Source organism: Orycteropus afer, unplaced genomic scaffold (genome assembly GCF_000298275.1).
Source record: "Orycteropus afer afer isolate SDZICR_OR568_19922 unplaced genomic scaffold, OryAfe1.0 scaffold00144, whole genome shotgun sequence".
Taxonomy (NCBI): Eukaryota; Metazoa; Chordata; class Mammalia; order Tubulidentata; family Orycteropodidae; genus Orycteropus; species Orycteropus afer.
In genome coordinates this window covers 2,339,161-2,361,406 of record NW_006921731.1, presented here as the reverse complement: position 1 = coordinate 2,361,406, position 22,246 = coordinate 2,339,161, and the positions used below count along the sequence as shown (strand labels likewise).

Here is a 22,246-nt window from a genome sequence, read left to right as displayed (position 1 = left end):
AGTCTGGCCTTTTTTAGGAATTTGAGGTTTGGTCTACACTTTTCTCCTATTCTGTCTGGGACCATCTGTTTGTGTCCCTGGTCAAAACAATCGTTGATGGTGGGTGAGCACCATCTAGTTCTTTGGTTTCAGGATATATGAGGTCATGGTTCATGTGAAGAACTGTTAGTCTTATACACTAGTTTCTTCTTTGAGTCTTTAGCTTTCTTCTTTCTCTTTTGCTGCAGACAGTATAGGCCAATAGTTAAATCTTGGATGGCCACTTGCAAGCTTTTAAGACCCCTGATGCTATGCACCAAACTAGGATATAGACAGTATCTTTATGAACATGTTATGCCAATTGACTAAGTTGTCCTGAAACTATAGTGTTGGGTTTTGAGTGACATTTGGTGACTCTGTTCTTCATTGAAATTATAACACATGAGTTGGGAGGAATGATCTTCATTCTTATTATTTGGTCAGGCTTTTTTTTTTTTTTTTTTAAATCTGAATTACATAGTAATATCTAAAATGAACATGGCAATCAACAGTAGGTATTTACCTATAGCCTATAGGGTAGTTGTACTCTGTCCTACAGGGTTGCTATCAGTCAGAATCACTCAGTGGTAGTGGGTTGGGTTTGGTTTTATTGGAACTTAAGTACTTTCTATCAGATTATGTTTCAGTTTCACATAGGCTTGGGGATTAACTGCCTGAATCTCCCTTTGGATATATTGGATATAAAGGAAGAATTTACTGTACTTTTATGCAAATAATGCATGTTACATGCATGTTTTTTCATACCGCACAGCTTCCTGTACATTATCTCCATAAGCACATTATACTAATATTTTTTACATGTTACTGACTTAAGTTTTACATACCTTCTCCTTCCCCACCCACCCCCACCCCCACCATTCCAAGGAATTTCATGTTAAATCTTTGTCTTGGTACCTGTTGATATGGAGGTTTGGTTCCCAGCAGCAGACCCTCACCAGTCTTACCCACAAGTTTCTAAAGCAATCTCCTGGCAGCATTTCTTTCTGCTCTGCAAACTGCTTTCTCTAATGTAGGAAGAAATTACTTTTCCCACATGGGAAATACTCTTCCCCAGGGCAACTAACCCCAGGCCAGGAGGTGCACCGGTCTGCACACCCTGGACCAGAGAGGCTACTCAGACAGGGGAGGCTGGCACACTGCAGCTGCATTCCACTCTATGGTGCTGTGAGGCAGGCATAATAGCCACAGCCACAGGGGTCACGCATCCCTCACTCAGACAAGGCAGGTCTGATTGACTTCCCAGGGACACTGCAGGACCAAGGCAGTGCTTAGACTGTGACAGTCCTCCATCCAGCCCTCCACCCATCTCCAGATGATGATGTTGTTGTTATATGCCGTCGAGTCGGCAGCTGTGCACAAATAGCTACGAGGAACTCTACTGCACTCAGGCCTAGCTGTGAACTGCCCCAGAGCAAACATAGAGTTTCCGTTGTTTATTTTCCAATTACTGGGGTACTGCCAAACTTGGTCTATGGCTTCTTGACCGTGATTTATGTCTTTATTATGCAAATACAGTAAAAAGTAACATTTTCAGACTATTGGATGAAGGTGAATGAGGCTGAAATTCACTTCTGGAAGTGTCATAAGGCATGCACACTATATGCATGGGCACACTATACCAGAACTTTTAAACATCATCTCATTTCTGGGAGTTATATGTGTGCATACGTTAATTACATAAACACACTATTTGCAAAAAATACAGTTACGTGTTAGTAGGCCCCAAGACAAAAATTACATCAGTCACTTCTTATTTATGAGCTTTGAGGAAGTATGAGGTAAGAGCTGACCTTTGCATTTCAGTCCCCCAGAGTCTAGTGGTACATCACCTCTAGTTGGGTAGGAGCCAAGTACATTGCCACATTCAGGTTTAGAGAATTCGATTCATTTGGTGAGATCCACCTCCTTCAAAGTATGAAAGTGCCAAGGAGAACTGTTTGGTTTATAGCTGTTCTAGCATGCCTGAGGCATCTGACCGCTAACTAGAAGGTTGGTAGATCAAACCCACCAGCCACCTGTGGAAGCAAGACTGGCCAGTCTACTTGTGTAAAGATTTACTGCCTTAGGAATTCAGCAGGGGTTGCTGTGAGTCAGAATTAACTCAACAGCAGTGGGTTTGGATATTTTTTGGTTTAGCATTCTAAAATAATGACACACAAATAGTAATACTAACTTTCTGCATTTAAAAAAAAAAAAAACTTTGCCTGACTCATAAGTAGTTTTCTTACCCACGTCAGTTTGTTTCATGTATCAGAAAAAGATGTTGTTGTTGTTATGTGCTGTCGAGTCAGCCCCGACTCATAGTGACCCCTCCTTGGATTGCCGAGGCAGTATCACTATGGAAATAGATTGCCCCATCTTCCTTCAGAGGAGTGGCTCGTGGGTTTGAACTGCCAGCCTTCTGGTTAGCAGTCAAGTGCCTTAGGCACTATGCTACCAGAGCTCCTTAGAAAAAGATGTGGACATCTCAAATTGTCTACCCATTTAAAATTTGCTTTAATCCCATGTTTTGACTCAATCCATATCACATATTTTTTATTCAATTTAAGCTTTTTAGTATAAATAATTATTTGATTTTTCCATTATCTTATTTGCCTTACCATGAACCAACAATATATTAGTCATACATATGTATATTTTGGTATCCTTTTTTGGAAAAATCTTTATTAACCTGGGTCTTTAGCACTCACATTGACTTTCTTTCCTCCCGCATAAAATGCTGCTTATTTTAGTTTTTGTTTTAATTTTATTTTGTTGTTGTTATTGAAAATATACAGCATAAACCAAACCAAACTCACTGCTGTATAGTCGGTTTTGACTCATAACGACCCCTCCTTGGGTTTCTAAGGCAGTATCACTACGGCAGTAGATTGCCCATTCTTCCTTCCAGGGAGTGGCTGGTGGGTTTGAACCACCAATCTACTGGTTAGCAGTCAAATAAATGCCTTAAGCACTATACTACCAAAGCTCCTACACACAACATGTTGTTGTTATGTGCCATTCAGTCGGACCCAACTCATAGTGACCCCTCCTTGGGTTTCCTAGGCGGTTTCACTACGGAAGTAGATTGCCCAGTCTTCCTTCCTACATAGCATATACTAAGTAAACATGTACAATTTAGTGACATTGCTTACGTTCTTCAAGTTGTGCAACCATTCTCACTTTCTTTTTCTGAGTTGTTCTTCCCTCATTAACCTAAACTCGCTCTCCCTAAGGTTTCTGTATAATCTTCTGAGTTAAGGTTTAAAAATTATCACAGGGCAGTTATTTCAGGGGTTCATCCACCCTCTATAGTCCCAGAAAGGCTGAAGTCTGAAAATTTGAAATTCTGTTCTGCATTTTCCCCCTTTTGATCAGGATTCTGTTAGGAATCTTTGATCAAAATGTTCACTAATAGTAGCTGGGCACCACCTAGTTCTTCGGTCTCATGGCAAAGGAGGCCATTGTTCATGGAGGCAGTTCAGCTGATTATCTTGTCAAGGTATCTTCACTGCCTTTCCATGCAAATTCTCTAATCTTTATCATGAAACTATACTCTTTGTGATTTAACTTTTTGTTCATATCTGGTAGTACATATTACCTAGCAAATAGTAGTTGTTAAAGGTAATGTAATCTCATCCTCTCACAAAATTACAGTTTAAAATAATAGCATTCTGTGACAAATGAAGGCAATAAGAAACAGCTATGTTCAATCAAATATAAATAACAAATTGATTTCTCATCATATGTAATTTAGGAGAAATAATATTATTGGCTGCTGATAAAACTGCATTTATTTGTGGCCCAGTAAAGTTTAAATGGATTCCTTGAGTTGTTAAGGAATTTAGGTAAACTAGGGTATTTCTGGGAGCTCTGGTGGTGTAATGCCTAAGGGATTTGACTGCTAATCAGAAGGCTGGTGGTTCAAACCCACCAGCCACTCCTCGGAAGGAAGATGAGGCAATCTACTTCCGTAGTGATACTGCCTCGGAAACCCAAGGAGGGGGGGTCACTATTAGTCGGATCTGACAGCAGTGAGTTTGTTTTTTTGGTTTAGGATATTTCTGCTAACCATTCTGTATCTTAAAGCTTGTTAGGTAAATTCTAGGTTTCCAGAATATTTTGTTTGGTGTGGGCAGTGGTAGAAAATGGGGAAAATATTACACTTTTTAGTGAACTGGGTAAACTGTTACTTGCCCTTTAGCTGAAAAGATTTTTTAAAAACGCACTAAAATAGAAATTAAAAAGCATAACTTTTCTTCACCTCATTTTGTTTAACATTAATGAAATACCTAGTAAACATTGGACAATGTGTACATCCTGTACTTACTTGATTAACAATTATCCCTTAAATGCCTCCCTTTCCAAAAAATGGAAGAAAGATTCAGTAACATCTATGATAAATTTTAAGAACCATCTTGGTTACTGGTTATTTTTTATTTTCTATGGCAGAATTCCTTATGTCCATATCATGTTGGTTGAGGCTCTGCAGCTTACCCCCACTCCCAGAGTGGTCAATCTCCATTAATTGGACCCCGTGATTTCAACTATCTGCTGTGTTGGACGTCATGAGCATTGCAATCCCTCTGGGAGTCACCACACCAGATACATCCTACTCAGATATGGCTGCTGGATCAGAGTAAGTGCTATTTCCTAAATAGTAGATATTATTATATCAGTTTGTTTGGAGACATCTTTCTTATGAATATCTAATATGTAGTAATAAAAGCCTATCCCACTGGAAATTATAAATGACATTAGGCCTTTCCCTTTTCCCTCATAGAAACTGGAGGAAAAAGCAAATAGAAGAGGGTAGAAAAGTGATTTTGGGGAGGGGTTTCTGAGTAAATGATTAATAGGATTAAATTTGCAAAGTAATAGTTACGTTTTTATTTGTTTTGAAGGGTGGGGAAGGCTGAAATAAAATGTCACTACCTGCTTCTGTAGAGTTAATGATTATCCTGGTGGAGGGAGATAAGGAAGTGTGTTCTCTCCAACTGATTTTCCTTGAAGGCCTCTTCCTATGTACTTCCCATTGTTGCAGAGTAAAGGGGCTGAAACTGATGTGGGCAGGTTACCAGAACTAATATTTGGGGTAGAAAACATGGAGAGTGGTGTCATATGTTCTTTTATAATATTCCTTGCCTAGAAAGAGGACCTTCAAAATCAGTGGTACCAAACTTTTTTTTCAGCTAAGAGCAGCTTTAGGAATTCAGAGTTTGTCGAAAAGCCCAATCCCTAAAATAGACTCAGTTCTTGAAGAATTTAAATGCCAAATGACAATGAAGGTAGGCCTTCATTATACAACTTTATATATTATTCACAGCTTTTAAAATTTTAGCTTTTTGTATCCCTTCTCTTTTAAGTTGTCCGAGATTGCCCCTGCTCACAGATTCCCCTCTTGTCCTTTTACCTCCCTTGTACCCAATCTTCCTTGCTTACAGAAAGGAAGTGGAAGCCCCCTACCTTTCAAGACGAAGTGGCACTACACCAGGATGTGAAAGTCCAGCGAAAGAGACCCAAGGGGCCTAGGGGGCAGCACACCCCCAGAAGCCAAGTCTATTCCAGGCAGTACCAGGGATTAGGGTCTGGGCTGGAAAAATCCTGGTGTTTTGAATATGTTCAGGTCCAGTTCAGACTCTTGATCCCACAACCACTTCTTGAGTGAGGTGGGTGTTGCTCTAATTCCCCTGTTTCTCTTGCCAATTTCACAGCCCCTGGGGATTCTTTTCCCTTCAGCAGAACAAAGCAACTGTACCAGAAGTCTGGGTTCAACTGCATCCCTGATTAATAGTGGTTTTCTTCTTTATTCTTGAGAATATTATTAAAGAGCATGTGTATTCACAAAATTACCTAAGTTACCTGTTTACTAAGTGTCTCAAAGAGGAAGCTTTTTTAAAATAAAGCTACCCTAAGAAATAGTATATTATCATCTGGGGTAGCCTAGAATTGAAAGCAGTTTTTGGGCTTATTCACATTTAAAAAGGAAGAAGGGGATTGGGGGATGGGGAATGGTGGGTTATGTTCTTTCCAGGGCTTTTTTTCCCCTTGTTTTTGCATGCTAAAGAGATTTAGTTAAGCCATAAGATGTGAGACTGAATTTTACAACCATTTTTCAAAATACTTAGAAATCTTCTGCATTATTAGATAGGCCAGTTATATAGTATTATTCAAAGTCAGCTACTAATCACCTACTGTATGGATAAGCAAACTATATAGGCAGACAGCATTAATATTTATGAGAAATTTTTAAACAAAAATGTTAAACGAACGTCTTTGGATTAATAGATAAGAAAAAGACCCAAAGCAGTTATTCTTAAAACCTGTGTTTTCCCAAGGTTATAGAGATAACAGCCCATAAATTTTGCTACGGAGACCAGAAATAACTTCTAGTCTAAAAATTTGGCTACAGTACAGATAAATTCAGCATGTCCTTTCCTGAAACATCTTCATAATCTCCAGACAGGTTTCTGATACTGATTTATTTAGTATTTCTATAAAGCAATGGCGTATCAGCAATTAGCCTTTGTACCATTCTGCTGTTATTTGGATTGTTAATGCATCATTATGCAGTATGCCACCTTTCTAGGCACTCTGAAATTAAACCTAGTGTTAAGAGCAGCTTACTCAACTAAAAAAAAACCTAGACCTTACCTCCTGGGATTTTAAATCTGATGGCAACATTGTACAATATACATTTTTTTGTGTATTTATAGGAAAACCTGTAGATGTGACAATAAAAGCAAGGATTTCTCTGAATTCACAATTCTAGCTTAACAGAATCTCAGAGATTTTCCAAGATAAGGCATTATAGCAGCAGACTACATTTTGCACTTAGAAACAACACAAGCGATGAAGTATGACTTTTGTGCATTTCTCCAATTATCGTAGTAATTCAGATGTAAAAGAAGAAAGGTTACAATTACATTTGCACAAAGTGGTTAGCTAATAAAGAGATGCAGTCTTACCACACCAAAGTTTTCATCCATATTTTAAAATATAGATAGGAGTTGCTCTATGTGTTAAGGAATGTGCTGGGAAATCCTATAGTTACCTGTCAGTGCCTAACTGTTGTATTTGATCAGTGACCAGGGTGAAAATTTCCAAGTTTCTTCATCAAAAGATACCAGCTAAAATCTTAACATTTGACATGCATGGCAATGCAGTAAATGCTATGCTTGACTAGAAAATATTGTGCAATGGGATGGCCTGTTAACCTCCACAATATACATTTTATTTTTATTCTCTAGACTTGCACATGAAGTGCATATGTTCATATTTACCCAGTTTTGGAGATGGGTAAGATACAACCAACATAGCTCCATCTCCATGGCCATCTTTAATTTCATGCAACTTTCCTTCCTCCCCTCCAAAAAAAAATCATTTTTAATAACAGCTGTCATGTTTCACCCCATGTGTTCAGTGGTACAAAATCTCCCATATGAAGTATAGCTCTTTGTAATACTTGTTAAATGTATCTAGTGAATTAACAATGTATAAAATCACTCTCTTAACTATCCATCATAGAAACTAAATTCTGGCTTCATTTTATTAATGCTTGTCTACCTTTGGTTTCATTTAGGAAACCCCACCTGTTTCCTAATACTTAGAACTGTTTGCCTCTCAGTGGGCCATGTTCAGACCATCTTTTTCTCAAGAATACTGACCTGCATTCTTGATATATCCCCTCCCCCCGCTCCTCCACCACCACCTCCCCAGTTCCCATCTTGCAAACACTCTTAAGTAATAAAATGCATGCACTTCACTAACAGAGAATACTTTCCTGTGTCTAAAGTTCTTCTTCACCTAGAAATTACCTTTGCTGTTATTAGTAAGATCCCTTCTCACAGTTTTGGAGCATATAACTGGGTGAGTTGGATACGTATCTCAGAACTTTGTTTTATCCCTCACTTCTCAACTAACATTGAACTGCACACTTTATTACTGCCAAGTAGTAGTGTATATTGTATATCCCCAAGCAGGAAAAATGTTTATTACTTGAAGCAAACATTTGATTTCCAAAAAAAAAAAAAAAAAACCATTGTTCTCTGAGACAGACTTATGCTAGTGCTTGGAATTGCTAATTTGTGGATCTCTCTGTTCTAGTTAATTTTGATATTTTAATATTTATTTAGTTTTGCAAAATTAATATAGTTAACATTCCATAATTATCCTTCAAAATTCCCTAAAACATAGCCAGGTAATAATCAGAGTTGAAATTATTTTTTCTCAAAACCTTGAATTTGTGCCACCTAAGCCTTTTTATTATTGAGTAAAGGCTTACATTCCATTTTAAATTTGAATATATTTATAATCATTTTATAATAATAAATTACTTGAACAGTAAGGGTACAGAAAGATAATGAACCAAGCTTCTCACCAATTCTGGTGACTAAAGTCTCATAATTTTTTTAAAGGTAGAATGTTCTCATAATTTCCAGATCAAGAGGCATAATGGAAAGAGCACAGGCTTTGGAGTCAGACAAATAAGGTTTCACATACTGGCTCCGTCAGTGTGTGACCTTGGGGAAGTCACTTGATCTCACAACCTCAGTTTCCCCTTTTGTAATAATGGGACTATGTTTACCATATTTAGTGGTTTCACAGATTAAGTGAATTAATAGATAGATAGAGCACCTAGCAAATAGTGGATGATTAAAAATGGTAACTGCTAGTACTGTTACTTGTCACCAGACCAACATAAATTCTAAATAGTTTTGATTATTTTGAAATATTATGGGATTACCATGCAGCTGTTAAATAATTGTGTCCTTGATATGCTTGCATGTCATTGGTGGATGAGAAATTATTACTCTTAATTTTTGAAAGGTGTTTGGGGGTTCGTCAAGATAAGAGGTATGATAAATATAAGATGCCATTGTTTTTACCTGTACTTTCTTCAGGGTATCCTGTCTTGGTAGTGAATGGAAGAGGGCCTGGTCCCTGGGGCAATACAGAAGGCACTTTCATCATCTCACTCACTGCAAATGTCATGTGAGGTTTCATGGAAGTATTAAGAGATCCAATTAAGAAGAATAGTTCTGAGTCTAAACCAGCCCAGAGTGGCTTCTCTAGGGGAAACTCCCCGCTCAGCTGGTACGTTTGTGTTTGTCATTAGGGACACCTTGTATCCCAGGTGCCTGCCTTGAGACATCTGCCTGTACTGGCTTCATGTCACACACAAATCCACATTTAATAACACTCCCACTGTTATTTATAGGCTTAGTTATGTTAATCAGATTGTTTCACTGAGTTCCTTCTTTTATTCTAGTGGCTGGTGGTTGTGGAAAGAGGAGGGGTTAGAATGGGAAGTAAAGTATTAGTTTAAGGGAAGATTAGGTGTTATGCTATCATGCATTGCTTTTCGCCTTTGTGCAGCCCTGAATCTGTGGAGGCTAGTCCAGCAGTTAATGAGAAGAACGTGTATTCCACTCATAATTATGGGACCACTCAGAGGCATGGGTGTCGAGGACTGCCTTATGCTGTGAGTATGCATTTGTTTCTCTCCAGAGCAGTGATCTTCCTGGAGTGTAATCCATTCTTATACATTGTGACTTTCTTGAAATGTTTATATGCAGCATGACGAAGTTGCCCCTTTTGCACTTCCCTGCCTCCAGCGGACGTCTAGCCCTGCATCATTGTTCTTGTTTTTATGTCCCAGTTGACCTTGGCATTTTGTTTTATCACTTTCCTGGTTGAAGCCAAAAAACGAATGGTACTACTTTCTTCTTTCTTTCCATATGTACCATACTTTAGGGGAGAGAGGGGCCAGTGTTTGGACACTGTTGATTTAAAAAATCTTATTTTCAGGATCATAATTACGGAGCCCCTCCTCCTCCGACACCTCCTGCTTCTCCCCCTGTCCAGACGATCATCCCTCGTTCTGACCTGAATGGCCTGCCGTCACCCGTAGAGGAACGCTGTGGAGACAGCCCGAACTCTGAAGGAGAGACTGTTCCTACCTGGTGTCCTTGTGGTCTTTCTCAGGATGGCTTCCTTCTCAACTGTGACAAGTGCAGGTAAGATCATGTTCCTTCTAAAATTCAAGCCTGGGTTGCTGGGATTAGGGTTTCTTGTTAGTGGGGAAAAGCTCAAAGTATTCTTTCTTGTGTTTGTTAATGTAGATGATTCCTTAGTGCTCCTTGGCTCGAATTCTCTGCACTAGGTGAGAATTGCTGACAACAAGGAATGAGAGATTGATGTTAAAGCTATTGAATTTGATATGAAATTTAATGTCCTGGAAACATTTGGTAGGTGGGAGGGAGGGGGTTAGTATATGCAGAGACACTTCTCCCATGTGTGCTGTGATGTACTGCATGCTCTTGAAAGGACTACTTTAAGTTTATTTTCCCTCTTTAGGGGAATGAGCAGGGGGAAGGTTATTAGACTTCATCGGCGGAAGCAGGACAACATATCAGGTGAGTGGCAGATGGGTTGAACCCATGTTTTGACATACAAGTATTTTGTGATTTAAATGTTCATTTCAGAAGCACACACACACACACCATAATTTCCCATGGTCCCCAGCTCTTTTAGTGGAAAAAGACAGAGGTCTTCTCAAGACCACTATAGTTTTTCCTGCTTTCTCTGAGACTGCTATTTTTTTTTTTAATCTCTCTCTCTTTATGAATTGTTATATATGGAAGCAATATTTTAGCCCTATAGCAATCAAAGCATTCCTTGTGAGCACCAAAATAAAAATAAAAAAAATTAAGACATTGAGCTTAGCAATTAGGCATACAGGGGAGAAATATCTATCACCCAGCCAAAACCCAAACCAAGCTCAACTGCCATTCAGTCAGTTCTGACTCAACACAACCCTAAAGGACAAAGTAGAACTGCCCTATAGGGCTTCCAAGGCTGTAATCTTTGCGGAAGCAGATTGCCTAATCTTTCTCCCTCAGAGTGACTGGTAGGTTCAAACTCCCGACATTTCAGTTAACAGCTGAACACTTAACCACTGGGCCACCAGGCCTCCTTTTATGGCATAGAACAAGGCTTACGTGCTTAATGCTAATAACATGGAAAGAAGGTTGTTTTCATAAGATCGATAAAAACATGTCCTATATGTTTTACAGATGATAAAAGTGATAGTAGAAATAACTGACTTAATGAGCTATATGCCCAGTCAAAAGGAGTTTAAGCTACTTTTAATGCCATTATGAGGCTGTTCATATAGCATAACTATGAAGTAACATTTTTTCAGGTGGGGATAGCAGTGCAACGGAAAGCTGGGATGAGGAGCTTTCTCCTTCCACTGTGTTGTATACAGCAACACAGCACACACCTACAAGCATCACCTTAACTGTTAATCGAGTTAGAAGAACCAAACCCAAGAAACGGAAAAAGAGTCCAGAAAAGGGCCGTGCAGCACCAAAGACGAAGAAAATCAAGGTATGGAGCGTAGAAGTATCTTAAATAGAAATGATGTTTGAAGTAGCTCAAATTTTGGAGCAGCAGTGTACCAAAGTTCTTTTAAGAAGTTTGATCCAGACATTTGATCACTTTTGCTCTAGTTGCAAAAATTGGCTGTCTTGTGTTATGTACACATAGACCAACCTCTCTTCTGCCACACCATACCATCCCCACCCACACTAACTTTTCTTCTACTTTAACCCCTATCCCTGATATAAAATCCCAACCCTACATGACTCAAGCCAATATGTACTACAGCCTCCAGTCTAGGCTTATACTTTGGCCACTCCCCACTTCCTCAGCTCCAAAAAACACAGCCTAAAATGCTTGTTCCGGTTACATGCCTACCTCATGTCATTGGGTTGGTTGTTTTTTTTCTCGTTTCAAAAAAAGCAGGAAATGTCTCTTGAATGGTGGTGTAGGCTTCCTCAGTGTTGTGATAACTTTCCTGTGTTCTGAACATGAAAGTCTCCAGGAGAAACTTCTTCTGTTTTGTGTTCTTTCTTCCCCATCACAGCAACTTTGTTGCTTCTAGGTGACTTGCCCACCCCTTGCTAAAGGGGACTGGTCTTTGTTTCCTTCTTAATTTCAAAAACTGATAAATTCGCCACCTTACATAAAGTTTTTCATTTACTTTTTCTTTCAGTGTCAGGTGCATATAGGATTGAAGTGATGCATGCTCTTCCCTGTTAATTACATAACTCCACAATAGAGAATAGTGGAATTAGTCTCAGTTCATTGGCCTTGTGCTATCCCTATTCATCTTAATAGTTTGGGGAATCCTGTAGTATTTGTTACAAGAGAGAAGGGGACTGAAAAGAACACTAGTTCTTGCCTTAGTTTTAGTCTCAGATAGGTATAACTGTCATTCTTGGTACCAAGTTTTGTTTTGTTCTACTTGTTTTCCTCTTTGGGATAGGCATTTCGAGAGGGATCCCGGAAGTCCTTGCGGATGAAGGTAAGGGGTACTCTTCCCTGATGCTGTGTTTTACTTCACTGTGATCTTGCATTTTGGTCAGCTTCTTTCCTGATATCGATGGTCTGGGAATCTTGGACTCTGCTTTTCGTTGGTTTGTAATTGTTGCCATTCAGTTTTCATAGAGCCTTTTTCCAAATTAGATTTTCTTGTCCTTTTTCTGAAATATTTCCCCTTTCTGTAATCAGCCTTCAATTACTGGTTCTTCATTAGCTGCTTTTTTGAGTGGTAAGTGACAACATTGTACCAAACAAAATGAGATTAATGTGTTTTGTCATTATGATTGGCCTCAAACTCAGGAATGAGGCTTTTCTGGTAATGCTATAGGATCTCTTGTACACCTGTCCTAGCACTGTGTGGACTTTAATCAACAGTTGGAAGGAAAAATTTCATCAGTAGGAAAGCTGTATTATCAATAAGAATTACTTTTATTGGAATTATTTACTTGTGATAATACTGTTTTTTTCTGGAATGTCTGTTTGGTTTAGAGGACTCAGATGATGTTAGACTGTTTCTGTTTTTCAGTTTTCACAATCAATGAGGCATGAGTTTAGAGAGGTTAGGGAATAGAGAAATTATATGCAGTGGTTCAAAGGAATTTAAGTATGCATGACAAAAACCATTTGCCAGAAGGAAATTTGATTATAGTGTCTGGTGTCTTCCTTTACACGCACGTGTGTGTGTGTGTACATGTACATACACACACACATGGCATACCTCCCAAATTGTTACTTACGGCTTCAAAGCATTTAATAAGGATTAAGTTCATTGGTTAAGTCTGTAAATAATCATATCCGTAAATGTGTGATATAAAAGCAAGATCTTTCCTATTGACAATTGTGTGGCATTAAAATCTTCAGTGAAGATAAGCTTTATTGTGATTACTTTATATGGTATACCAATATGACTGATGTTATCAAAGATTGTAACTGGCATTTTATCTATAAAATTTGAAGTCCTCATCCTGAATAAACTAAGGTATCCAGATACCAGTAAAAGAGATGGATAAGGACTGAGAGCCAAAGAGCATCATAAGCTTAGAATCTCGTGGAACACAACTTAATTATTTCTTTGATAGAGCTATCTCTGTAAGGGGCCCAGTTTGCTTTCATTGCTCATTTCTTTTTGCCTCATTTGCTTAGTGGGTGTCTTAACTATATTTATGGGGCTAACATAGCCCTAATACCAGCTTTAAGCTCTTGTCTGTCTTGTCAGCTAGCTCTCTTAACTTACCTCCCCTGGCTCTTAACTTTTGGAAACTTTTTAGAGGTTATCAAGTAACTGTCCTTAAAAAAAAAAAAAAAATACACAGATTTTGCTGGTAATTTCAGGAGGTTGACAGATAATCCCCATGGTATGTTAAAGTTTAGGCAGTCTTTAATTTTGATTCTGCTGTCAGAATTTTAAGTTGACTTATGAATTTTGTGCTCATGATTAATTCTTAGTAAAAATGCAACCAAAAATCTAGACCTGAGCCATAAGAAAGAAAGAATTTATTATTTGAGTTTGTAATCATAAAGTGTCTCCTATTGGAGACTTAACTTTAAACCAAGGTTTCACAACTTTGGCACTCCTGACCTTTTGGATCACATAGTAAATTGTTGTAAGGGGCTGCCCTGTGCATTATAGGATATTCACAACATCGCTAATCACCCCCTTGGTGCCAGTAGTGCCCTTTATCCCAAGTTGTGATGATCAGAAATGTCTTTAGATATTAACAGGTGTCCTCTGGGGACAAAATTGGCCCACTGAGGTGAAGCCTTCAGTATCCTGAAGAATAGGATAGCAGAGTAGAATTAATGAAACAGAAGTTCCAAAGTACAGTAACTTTTAACAAGTTACAAATTTAGTGATTGCTGACATTTGCTTAAAACTTAGAATATTGTTTGGGACTCCTAATCTCCAGTCTTATAAAAGCACCCTTTGAGTCCAGGTTTTGTACTATTCTTTTGCCTAGCTGGTACTGACACCTCAGGTGATAGTCTGTTCTCACTGTGTTGGCCTTAGATGTTTCTTAGACTTCTTTGTTTATTGCTGTCTTTTGGACTCTAGGGAGAAGTATAAAAATAATAATGTTACTTTTTTCCTTCCATTTCCCTACTTCTTGGGGAAGGTAATAAGCTAGTGATACCAAAGCAGTGAAAGAATTTGTTACAAAAGGCATAAACATTTCTGTACCATTCATGGAAATTAATTTTGTTATGCCTGTTTTGTTTTGGATTTGTGTTTTCTGTTGGTTTTTGTTTTGTTTTCGTTTTTCAAGTTTAGTGTGGACATGTGTTTTCTAGAAGCTTTGGTGCCACAGTGTCTTTTTCTTTCTACTCATGAGTAGCATGATGTCATCACTGTCAGTGTTTGTTGTGTTTTCTGATGGCATCTTAAGTCTTCAACACCATGGAGGACAACATGTGTCAGACTTAAGTTGTGTATCTATAGCTCAAGCACATAGAGATCTATTTGTTGAGGATGGTGTTGCTGAGATAAAATAATCTTTTCTCAATACTGTCATCATAGAAGGCAATGTTTGTTCTAAGAAATATATCAAAGTACCTCTCAGCAGATAAGTTCTATACTCTTCCTACCCGCCTCCACCTACACATACTTCACTTTTTCAGAGTATTTAGAATCTGTGGCTCTTTAAACATCAGAAATAGAGTGCTGGGAAGATACACTCAAAAATATTAACTTTTTCTGTGGATAGTGAGATTTTGGGTTCTTTATTTGGGCCACGTTTAGTTTTAGAATGAACATGTATTAACTGTATACTCAACAAAACCAAACTCACTGCCATTGAGTCGGTTCCAACTCATTGCAACCCCTCCTTGGGTTTCTGAGGTGGTATCTCTACAGAACTAGATTGCCCAGTCTTCCTTCCGAGGAGTGGATGGTGGGTTTGAACTGACAGCCTTCTGGTTAACAGTAAAATGCCTTAGGCACTATGCTACCAGAGCTCCTTTTAATTGGATAGTGAAGATAATATGTAACACAAAAAGAGAACCAGTCTCCTAGAGAATAGTAAAGCAATGCCATTTTGGCCTGGCACACTGATAGATGTTCGATAAATATTAAGAATTAAGCAACATGATATTTTGAGGTCTCATTCTTTTTTATGAAGTTTTTTTTTAGGAACTTAATGTTAGTCTTCTGATGAGAACAGTTAGATTTTTATCACTTAAAACTGGTCTTAAAATCACAGTGGTGGGATGGAACTATCATCCAGAGTGATTTTTCATCTTTATATGTGAGGCAACTGAGCTCTTCTACATTGTTGTCCAAGATCTAATGACTCATTGGTAACAAAATCATAATCAAAGTCAGATCCCCTGACTCGCAGTTTATGATTACTCTATAATGCCACACCAACTGTCAACTGAAAACAAATTTTCTCTGGAATCTCAGCCTGGATTTTTTTTCTCCCAATTTTTATGTGTGAACTCTACTAACCTACCCAACCTTTGTTCTCTACAGAATTCTCCCTCTGAAGCACAGAATTTAGATGAGAATACAACTGAGGGCTGGGAAAATCGGATAAGACTATGGACTGATCAGTATGAAGAAGCTTTCACTAATCAGTACAGTGCAGATGTACAAAACGCCCTTGAACAGCATCTACATTCTAGCAAGGAATTTGTGGGCAAACCTGCCATTTTAGACACTATTAATAAGACTGAATTGGCCTGTAATAATACAGTTATTGGTTCCCAAATGCAGGTAAGGATCAAAGGGGTTAAAGGCTGTGTAAGTGGTGAGGATTTTAAGAACCAGAAACTTGACTTGCATTGGAATATGTTTTCTTTCAAATGTATAAATCCTTAGAATAATAAATTAGCCAGTTATTCATCTTCATAACCAAAAGTAGATTATATTTTAACTAGAAAATGTCTGAATATGTATTTTTTAACTATATTAATAAAAAATAAATTACGATAGGAAATTTTCATACAGCCTAGATAGGAATTATGTAAGATTATCAGGTATCAAAGTTTGTTTATTATTCTTTGTTGTTGTTAGATGCCATCAGGTCAGCCCCCTGACTCAAGGCAACACCATGCATAACAGAATCAGACTGTTATGATTCATAGGGTTTTTATTAACTGGTTTTCAGAAGTAGATCACCAGGCCTTTATTCCTAGTCAGTCTTAGTCTGGAAGCTCTGCTGAAACTTACTCAGCAGCATAACAACATGCAAGTCTCCACTGACAGGCTGTGCTTGAGGTACATTGATCAGGAAGCCATGAGCTGCATGAAAGGCAAGAAATCTGCTACTGAACCACATTGTTCTGCCCTGCTTATTCTTACATAATTTATATAATTATAGTCTTTTAAAAGAGAGAGTTACTAGGAATATGGAGCCACTAAAATCTCTATCATATATGTGTTGTCCCCCCCCTTTGGGTTGTCAGGTTCACTAGATGGGACTATGTTTTCTAGAAATACTGAGCTTATACTAAATTCAGAATTTCTGATCATTGCACATAAATAGCATAGACAAATGAAAGCTGAAAATTTTGGTGCCTTTTCTACAATTAGGAAATATTTTAAGTGTCTGCCTAGTTGTTGCTGTTTTCTCATATTAGGACTCTGGTTTTATTCAGCTACAGCTGGGAAGAGTCACTCGTGTTCAAAAGCACCGAAAGATCCTGAGGGCTGCAAGAGATTTGGCTTTGGACACTCTTATAATAGAGTATCGAGGGAAAGTCATGTTACGACAGCAATTTGAGGTCAATGGGCATTTCTTCAAAAAGTAAGAACATTCACTGAGCAGAGCTGAAGTGGACCTAGCTGACGAATATTGCTTTAAAAATCATCCTGGTTAATAGAATGATTTTGGGGGAAAAGTTTGCAACTCAGATAAGCTCAAACCTGTCTGCTATTTGTAGAGAAATGAATTGTTTAATGTATAAAGTCGTCATGACTCCCTTCTGAGCCAAGCATTCTTTGCTATGCGCTTGTTCTTTAATCAAAAGCAGACAAGTGTGTGATGTTTTCCAAGTTTAGGCATTGCAAAGGACTCCTGTTTCTTGTGTCAGCATATGCTTCATATTTGGAGTCATGGGGTGGCCTTTTCATTTGTGTTGAGATTTAAAGGAATTTTAATTATATTCCTAGACCATATCCCTTTGTACTCTTCTACTCAAAATTCAATGGTGTAGAGATGTGTGTGGATGCCCGAACTTTTGGTAATGATGCTCGATTCATCAGAAGATCGTGTACACCAAATGCAGAGGTAAGATTTTTGTAGCAACATCACTTAATGGAACCACCAAAAGACAAGCTTACTGAATAAGCATCTGAAAACTTCACCCAGAAAAAGGTCTGTTGACTAATGATTATAACTTTTCGTTATGAGAGATGAAAAACAAAAGTAGTGAAGCTTTAGTCTGGCGGGATGAAAGGCAAGGAATAGCTTTCCTTTAGGAGAGAGAAAAATGAAAACAAGAAGTTAATATTTGCTGAGGACAAAAGACCTGGACTGGATAAGTAGTCAGTGAGATTTTATTAAAGAAATTGCTACATGGTGGAAGATGTCATTAGACCAAAGCTAAAGGCCATTTAAGGAGCTCTGGTAGCATAGCGCCTAAGGCACTTGACTGCTAACCAGAAGGCTGGCAGTTCAAACCCACCAGCCACTCCTTGGAAAGAAGGTTGGGCATTCCTACTTCCGTAGTGATACTGCCTTGGAAACCCAAGGAGGGGTCGCTATGAGTCGGGGCCAACTCGATGGCAAATAACAACAACAACAAAGGCCATTTGGTTGCAATTTTTTCTATTTTAAGTAATATGTGGTAAGACAGACTTTCAACAACTCTAGAATTTATTATTCAGCAGTATAATCAGTCCAACCACATCAAATGCAACAAGAAAGTCCACAGAGCTTTTCTTACAGGCTAAGGAATTTTAATTCCCTAGTGGAGCTGGAAACCATTTTTAATTAAGATGTAGAGTGTTGATTTTGTCCCTGAATTTGTAATGTAGCAAGGTATCACCATTATTTCAAGAAATGTTACAAATTTTCAAACACGTCTCAAAAGCAGTTATTATACAGTAGTGTCAGAGAGAATTATGGAATCAAATAACAAGTACCAGAGCTCTAGGTAAGAGATGATTTGAGTAAGAAGCCCTGTTGCCCCTACTGTAGAGTTTCTGACCTTTATGGTAAATAACAGACCGTAAGCCTTGTTCACCCAGGTACGGCACATGATTGCAGATGGAATGATACACCTGTGTATCTACGCTGTATCTGCCATCACTAAGGATGCTGAGGTCACCATAGCATTTGATTATGAGTACAGTAACTGGTAAGATCTCAAAAACCTTTCCTAACATGAATTGCTTTGTCTTATATATTAAGCTATTCAGTTCTTTTAAGTCTGCTTTTGCTTCTTGCTCTTTCCTTCTTTGTTTACTTAATGTTTTCATGAGTAATGCATTTTCTAGAAATTGTTAAGAGATAATTTTTAGAGATATAGGTACATTATATGATACTGCTCAGAAGTTCCTCACAAGGATGTTTTGGCTTACGCCTCTACAGTGTGAATAGCAGAAAGGATATATATGAGATACTTCTAGAAGCTGTAATAGCATCTGTTGTTACACACAGAGCACTTATGCAGCGGCCATACAGGATGAGAATTTAAAGATTCACTCTGTCCACTCAGACCATGCAATCTAGCTTATGCATAACTACTCAGAAAAATAACAAGCCATATGTGAATATGTGGTAGGCTTTTGTAAAATAGATGGTTTTTCCCTTGATTATTTCTGGCAAAAAGAGGTTATGTGATAAAGTGATGTTTTGCCAAGCTACTAGAAGAAAAGGCATTCATAATAAGTAGGCAATCAGTAGGTAAAAGTGAGGACTTGGTGAGAGTGAATCCAAAGTAAATATGGCACTTTAGAGTCCATCACTGATTTACTGCTATTAAATAGCATAAAAACAGTTGGGAAACTTGAATTTATTAAGAGGTTTCTTTCCTTTCCACTAGTCATGAGTTAGAGTTATACAGAATAACACAGAATATTGAAAGTATTTATAGGACTAATGTCTCGGTTTAGTTTATTCAGAGACCCTACCCTATAAAATTACTATACTAACATTTCAAGAGAATAAATGGATAATGTAACTGAATTTCAGAGGCACTGAGACAGGCACTTTTGGTTGTTTCTTTGGAGCAGTAATTATAAAGTAGACTGTGCATGTCACAAGGGGAACCGGAATTGCCCTATACAGAAGAGAAATCCCAATGCTGCAGAACCGCCACTCCCGGCTCCTCCAAGCCTGCCCACCATCGGAGCAGAGACCAGGCGTAGAAAAGCACGACGGAAAGAGCTGGAGATGGAACAACAGAATGAGGCTTCAGAGGAGAATAATGACCAGCAACCAGAAGTTCTAGAAAAAGTAAATGTATCCAGTGATCATGAGGTAATCCACCCTGGTCAAATGTTACTATGGTATAGATCTCCCCATGAAGAGATCCCAGATTACCACCTGTTGTTTTATGTAGAAAAGCTATGGTAATGCTTAATGCCTTTTTATATCAAGGTGGGTGTGCATTCATTCATTCATTCTCTTTTTGTTGAACAATGTCAAGAACATCCTTTGAGTTATCTTCTAAGTTTTCAGTAGAGAGAATTGAGGGCATAGGAGGGTTATTTGTGTTTATCATGTTGATCTGCATGAAAAACACCATAAAGCACTGGAAATTGTTTCTAAAGAGTTCTAGGTTTCCTCTTCCCCCACAAAAAATGCAAAGATTGAGTTTTCCCAGAGTCGGAGAATACAGCTTAATATTATTTCTATCTTAAAGGAAATAGACAATCCAGAAGAAAAACCAGAAGAGAAAGAAGAAGTTATAGATGACCAGGAAAACTTGGCTCATAGCAGGAGGGTGGGTACTGTCTAACATCCTTTTGCACCTATTAATTCCTCCTTTGAAGGCACAGTGGTTAAGTGCTCAGCTGCATACCAACAGGTTGGCAGTTCAAACCTCCCAGGCACTCCCAGTAGTAGAAAAATGTGACATTCTACTTCCATAAAGATTTACAGCGTTGGAAACCTTACTGGGCAGTTTTGCTCTGTCCTATAGTATTGCTATGAGTCAGAATCAACTCAGTGGCGGTGGGTACAGCATGTGAACCCCTTCTAGTCTGCATTTATATCATCTCATTTCCTTGATGAGATATATCCACCCTGCGGATTACATTTTGGGCTTTTTCCAGAAAGTAGATTTCATGATCTTGTTTTGTTTCATTCTGTATAAACACAGTAATTGTTTAGTGGCTGTTTTTAAGGATGATCTTAATGAGACTTTCTGTTGGAATCGTACTAACAATCTGATTTCCAAAAATATTAGCTGATTTAAACAAAGTATCTGTGTTCAGGTTACTTTGCTCTGACTTCAGAATTTGCTAAGTTTGTGTGAGTTTTGATATTTTTAAAGCCTTTCAATCATAAGAATATTTCAGAATACTTGACCTGGTTTGAATAGTTCAGTTTTAATTGCCAGCATTTAAAATGAAATGTTTTATTTAATTTTCGTCTTTTATTTCCTAAGGTATATATGTCATCTTACTGGTAGGTTAAATAAGTTTCTGTGTATTTCTATTAGCAGTGCTTATGAAAAAAAGTCCTCTCCTTTCCTTTTTTCCAAGTAGTCTTCTTTCTTTCTTTGACTTTTTTAGGAGGTTCTTGTTATTGTTGTTGGGTGCTGTTGAGTCCATTCCAGCTCTTAACTATCCCATGTGACAGAACTGTCCCGTGTGATTTTTTTTGTCGTGATACCGCCTCGGAAACCCAAGGAGGGATCACTATGAGTTGGGTCCTACTCGACAGTACATAACAACAACAACAACAGTCTTTACAGACACAGATCACTAGGTATTTACCCTGTGGAGCCACAGGGTGGGTTCAAACTGCTAGCCTTTCAGTTAGTAGCTGAGCACTGAATTATTTTACCACCAGTACTCCTTGAGGAGGTCCTTGGCTGATACTGTTTCTTTCTAGACTCGGGAAGATAGGAAGGTCGAAGCCATCATGCATGCCTTTGAAAACTTAGAGAAAAGAAAGAAGCGGCGGGATCAGCCCTTGGAGCAAAGCAACTCTGACATAGAGATTACTACCACGACCACCTCAGAGATTCCTGTGGTAGATGAGACAAAAGCTGAAGCCTCTGAGCCTGAGGTTAGCAACCCTGCTTCAAATGTTGCTGTCCCAAGCACCCCACAGAGTGTTGGTGTGAACACCCGGAGGTCTTCCCAAGCAGGGGTAAGAGATGAAAAGACTCTGGGCCTTAGACATCCTTGCCTTTATTAATGTCAATTTATTATTTTGGGGAATGGTCAAAATGGGTATTTTCCACTTTGTTCCATATCACAATAAGTAAGACCATGTAAATTAGAGCCATTTATCAGGATTCAGGGAGATGAGTAACTGCATTAGAGTTTGAATGATGAGATACTTTCAGACTAGAATGGAATTTTGTACTGTTTCAGCCAGATAAACTATTAGTGGTTAGTTCATAGAAGTCATTTGGTTTCTCTGTTGGACCTTCTATACAGGCATACCTCAGAGATATTGCAGAGTCAGTTACAAACCACTATAATAAAACAAATATCACAATAAAGCAAGTCACACAAATTTCTTGGTTTCCCAGTGAATAAAAAAGTTATGTTTACACTGTACTGTCTATTGAGTGCAATGGCATTATGAAAAAGTTCAAAATACTGTGAGGATTACCAAAATGTGACATAGAGACACAAAGTAAGCATACACTGTTGGAAAAATGGCACCAGTAGGCTTATTAGACACAGAGGTACCACAAACCTTCAATTTGTTTA

General features: G+C 38.3%; 1 protein-coding gene across 1 annotated transcript in view; it reads left to right on the top strand.

Annotated features, from left to right (window-relative positions):
* Nucleotides 1-9,022: 9,022 nt before the first annotated feature.
* SETD5 (SET domain containing 5) overlaps nt 9,023-22,246 on the top strand; it is a 38,888-nt gene continuing 25,664 nt past the window's right edge. The window contains exons 1-13 of the mRNA XM_042781649.1: nt 9,023-9,114; nt 9,397-9,502; nt 9,829-10,037; nt 10,378-10,436; nt 11,225-11,412; nt 12,353-12,391; nt 15,878-16,120; nt 17,005-17,153; nt 17,519-17,636; nt 18,599-18,708; nt 19,586-19,832; nt 20,218-20,298; nt 21,414-21,674. Of these exons, the coding sequence (XP_042637583.1) occupies nt 9,023-9,114; nt 9,397-9,502; nt 9,829-10,037; nt 10,378-10,436; nt 11,225-11,412; nt 12,353-12,391; nt 15,878-16,120; nt 17,005-17,153; nt 17,519-17,636; nt 18,599-18,708; nt 19,586-19,832; nt 20,218-20,298; nt 21,414-21,674 (1,902 nt within the window). The remainder of the gene's footprint in view (nt 9,115-9,396; nt 9,503-9,828; nt 10,038-10,377; nt 10,437-11,224; nt 11,413-12,352; nt 12,392-15,877; nt 16,121-17,004; nt 17,154-17,518; nt 17,637-18,598; nt 18,709-19,585; nt 19,833-20,217; nt 20,299-21,413; nt 21,675-22,246) is intronic.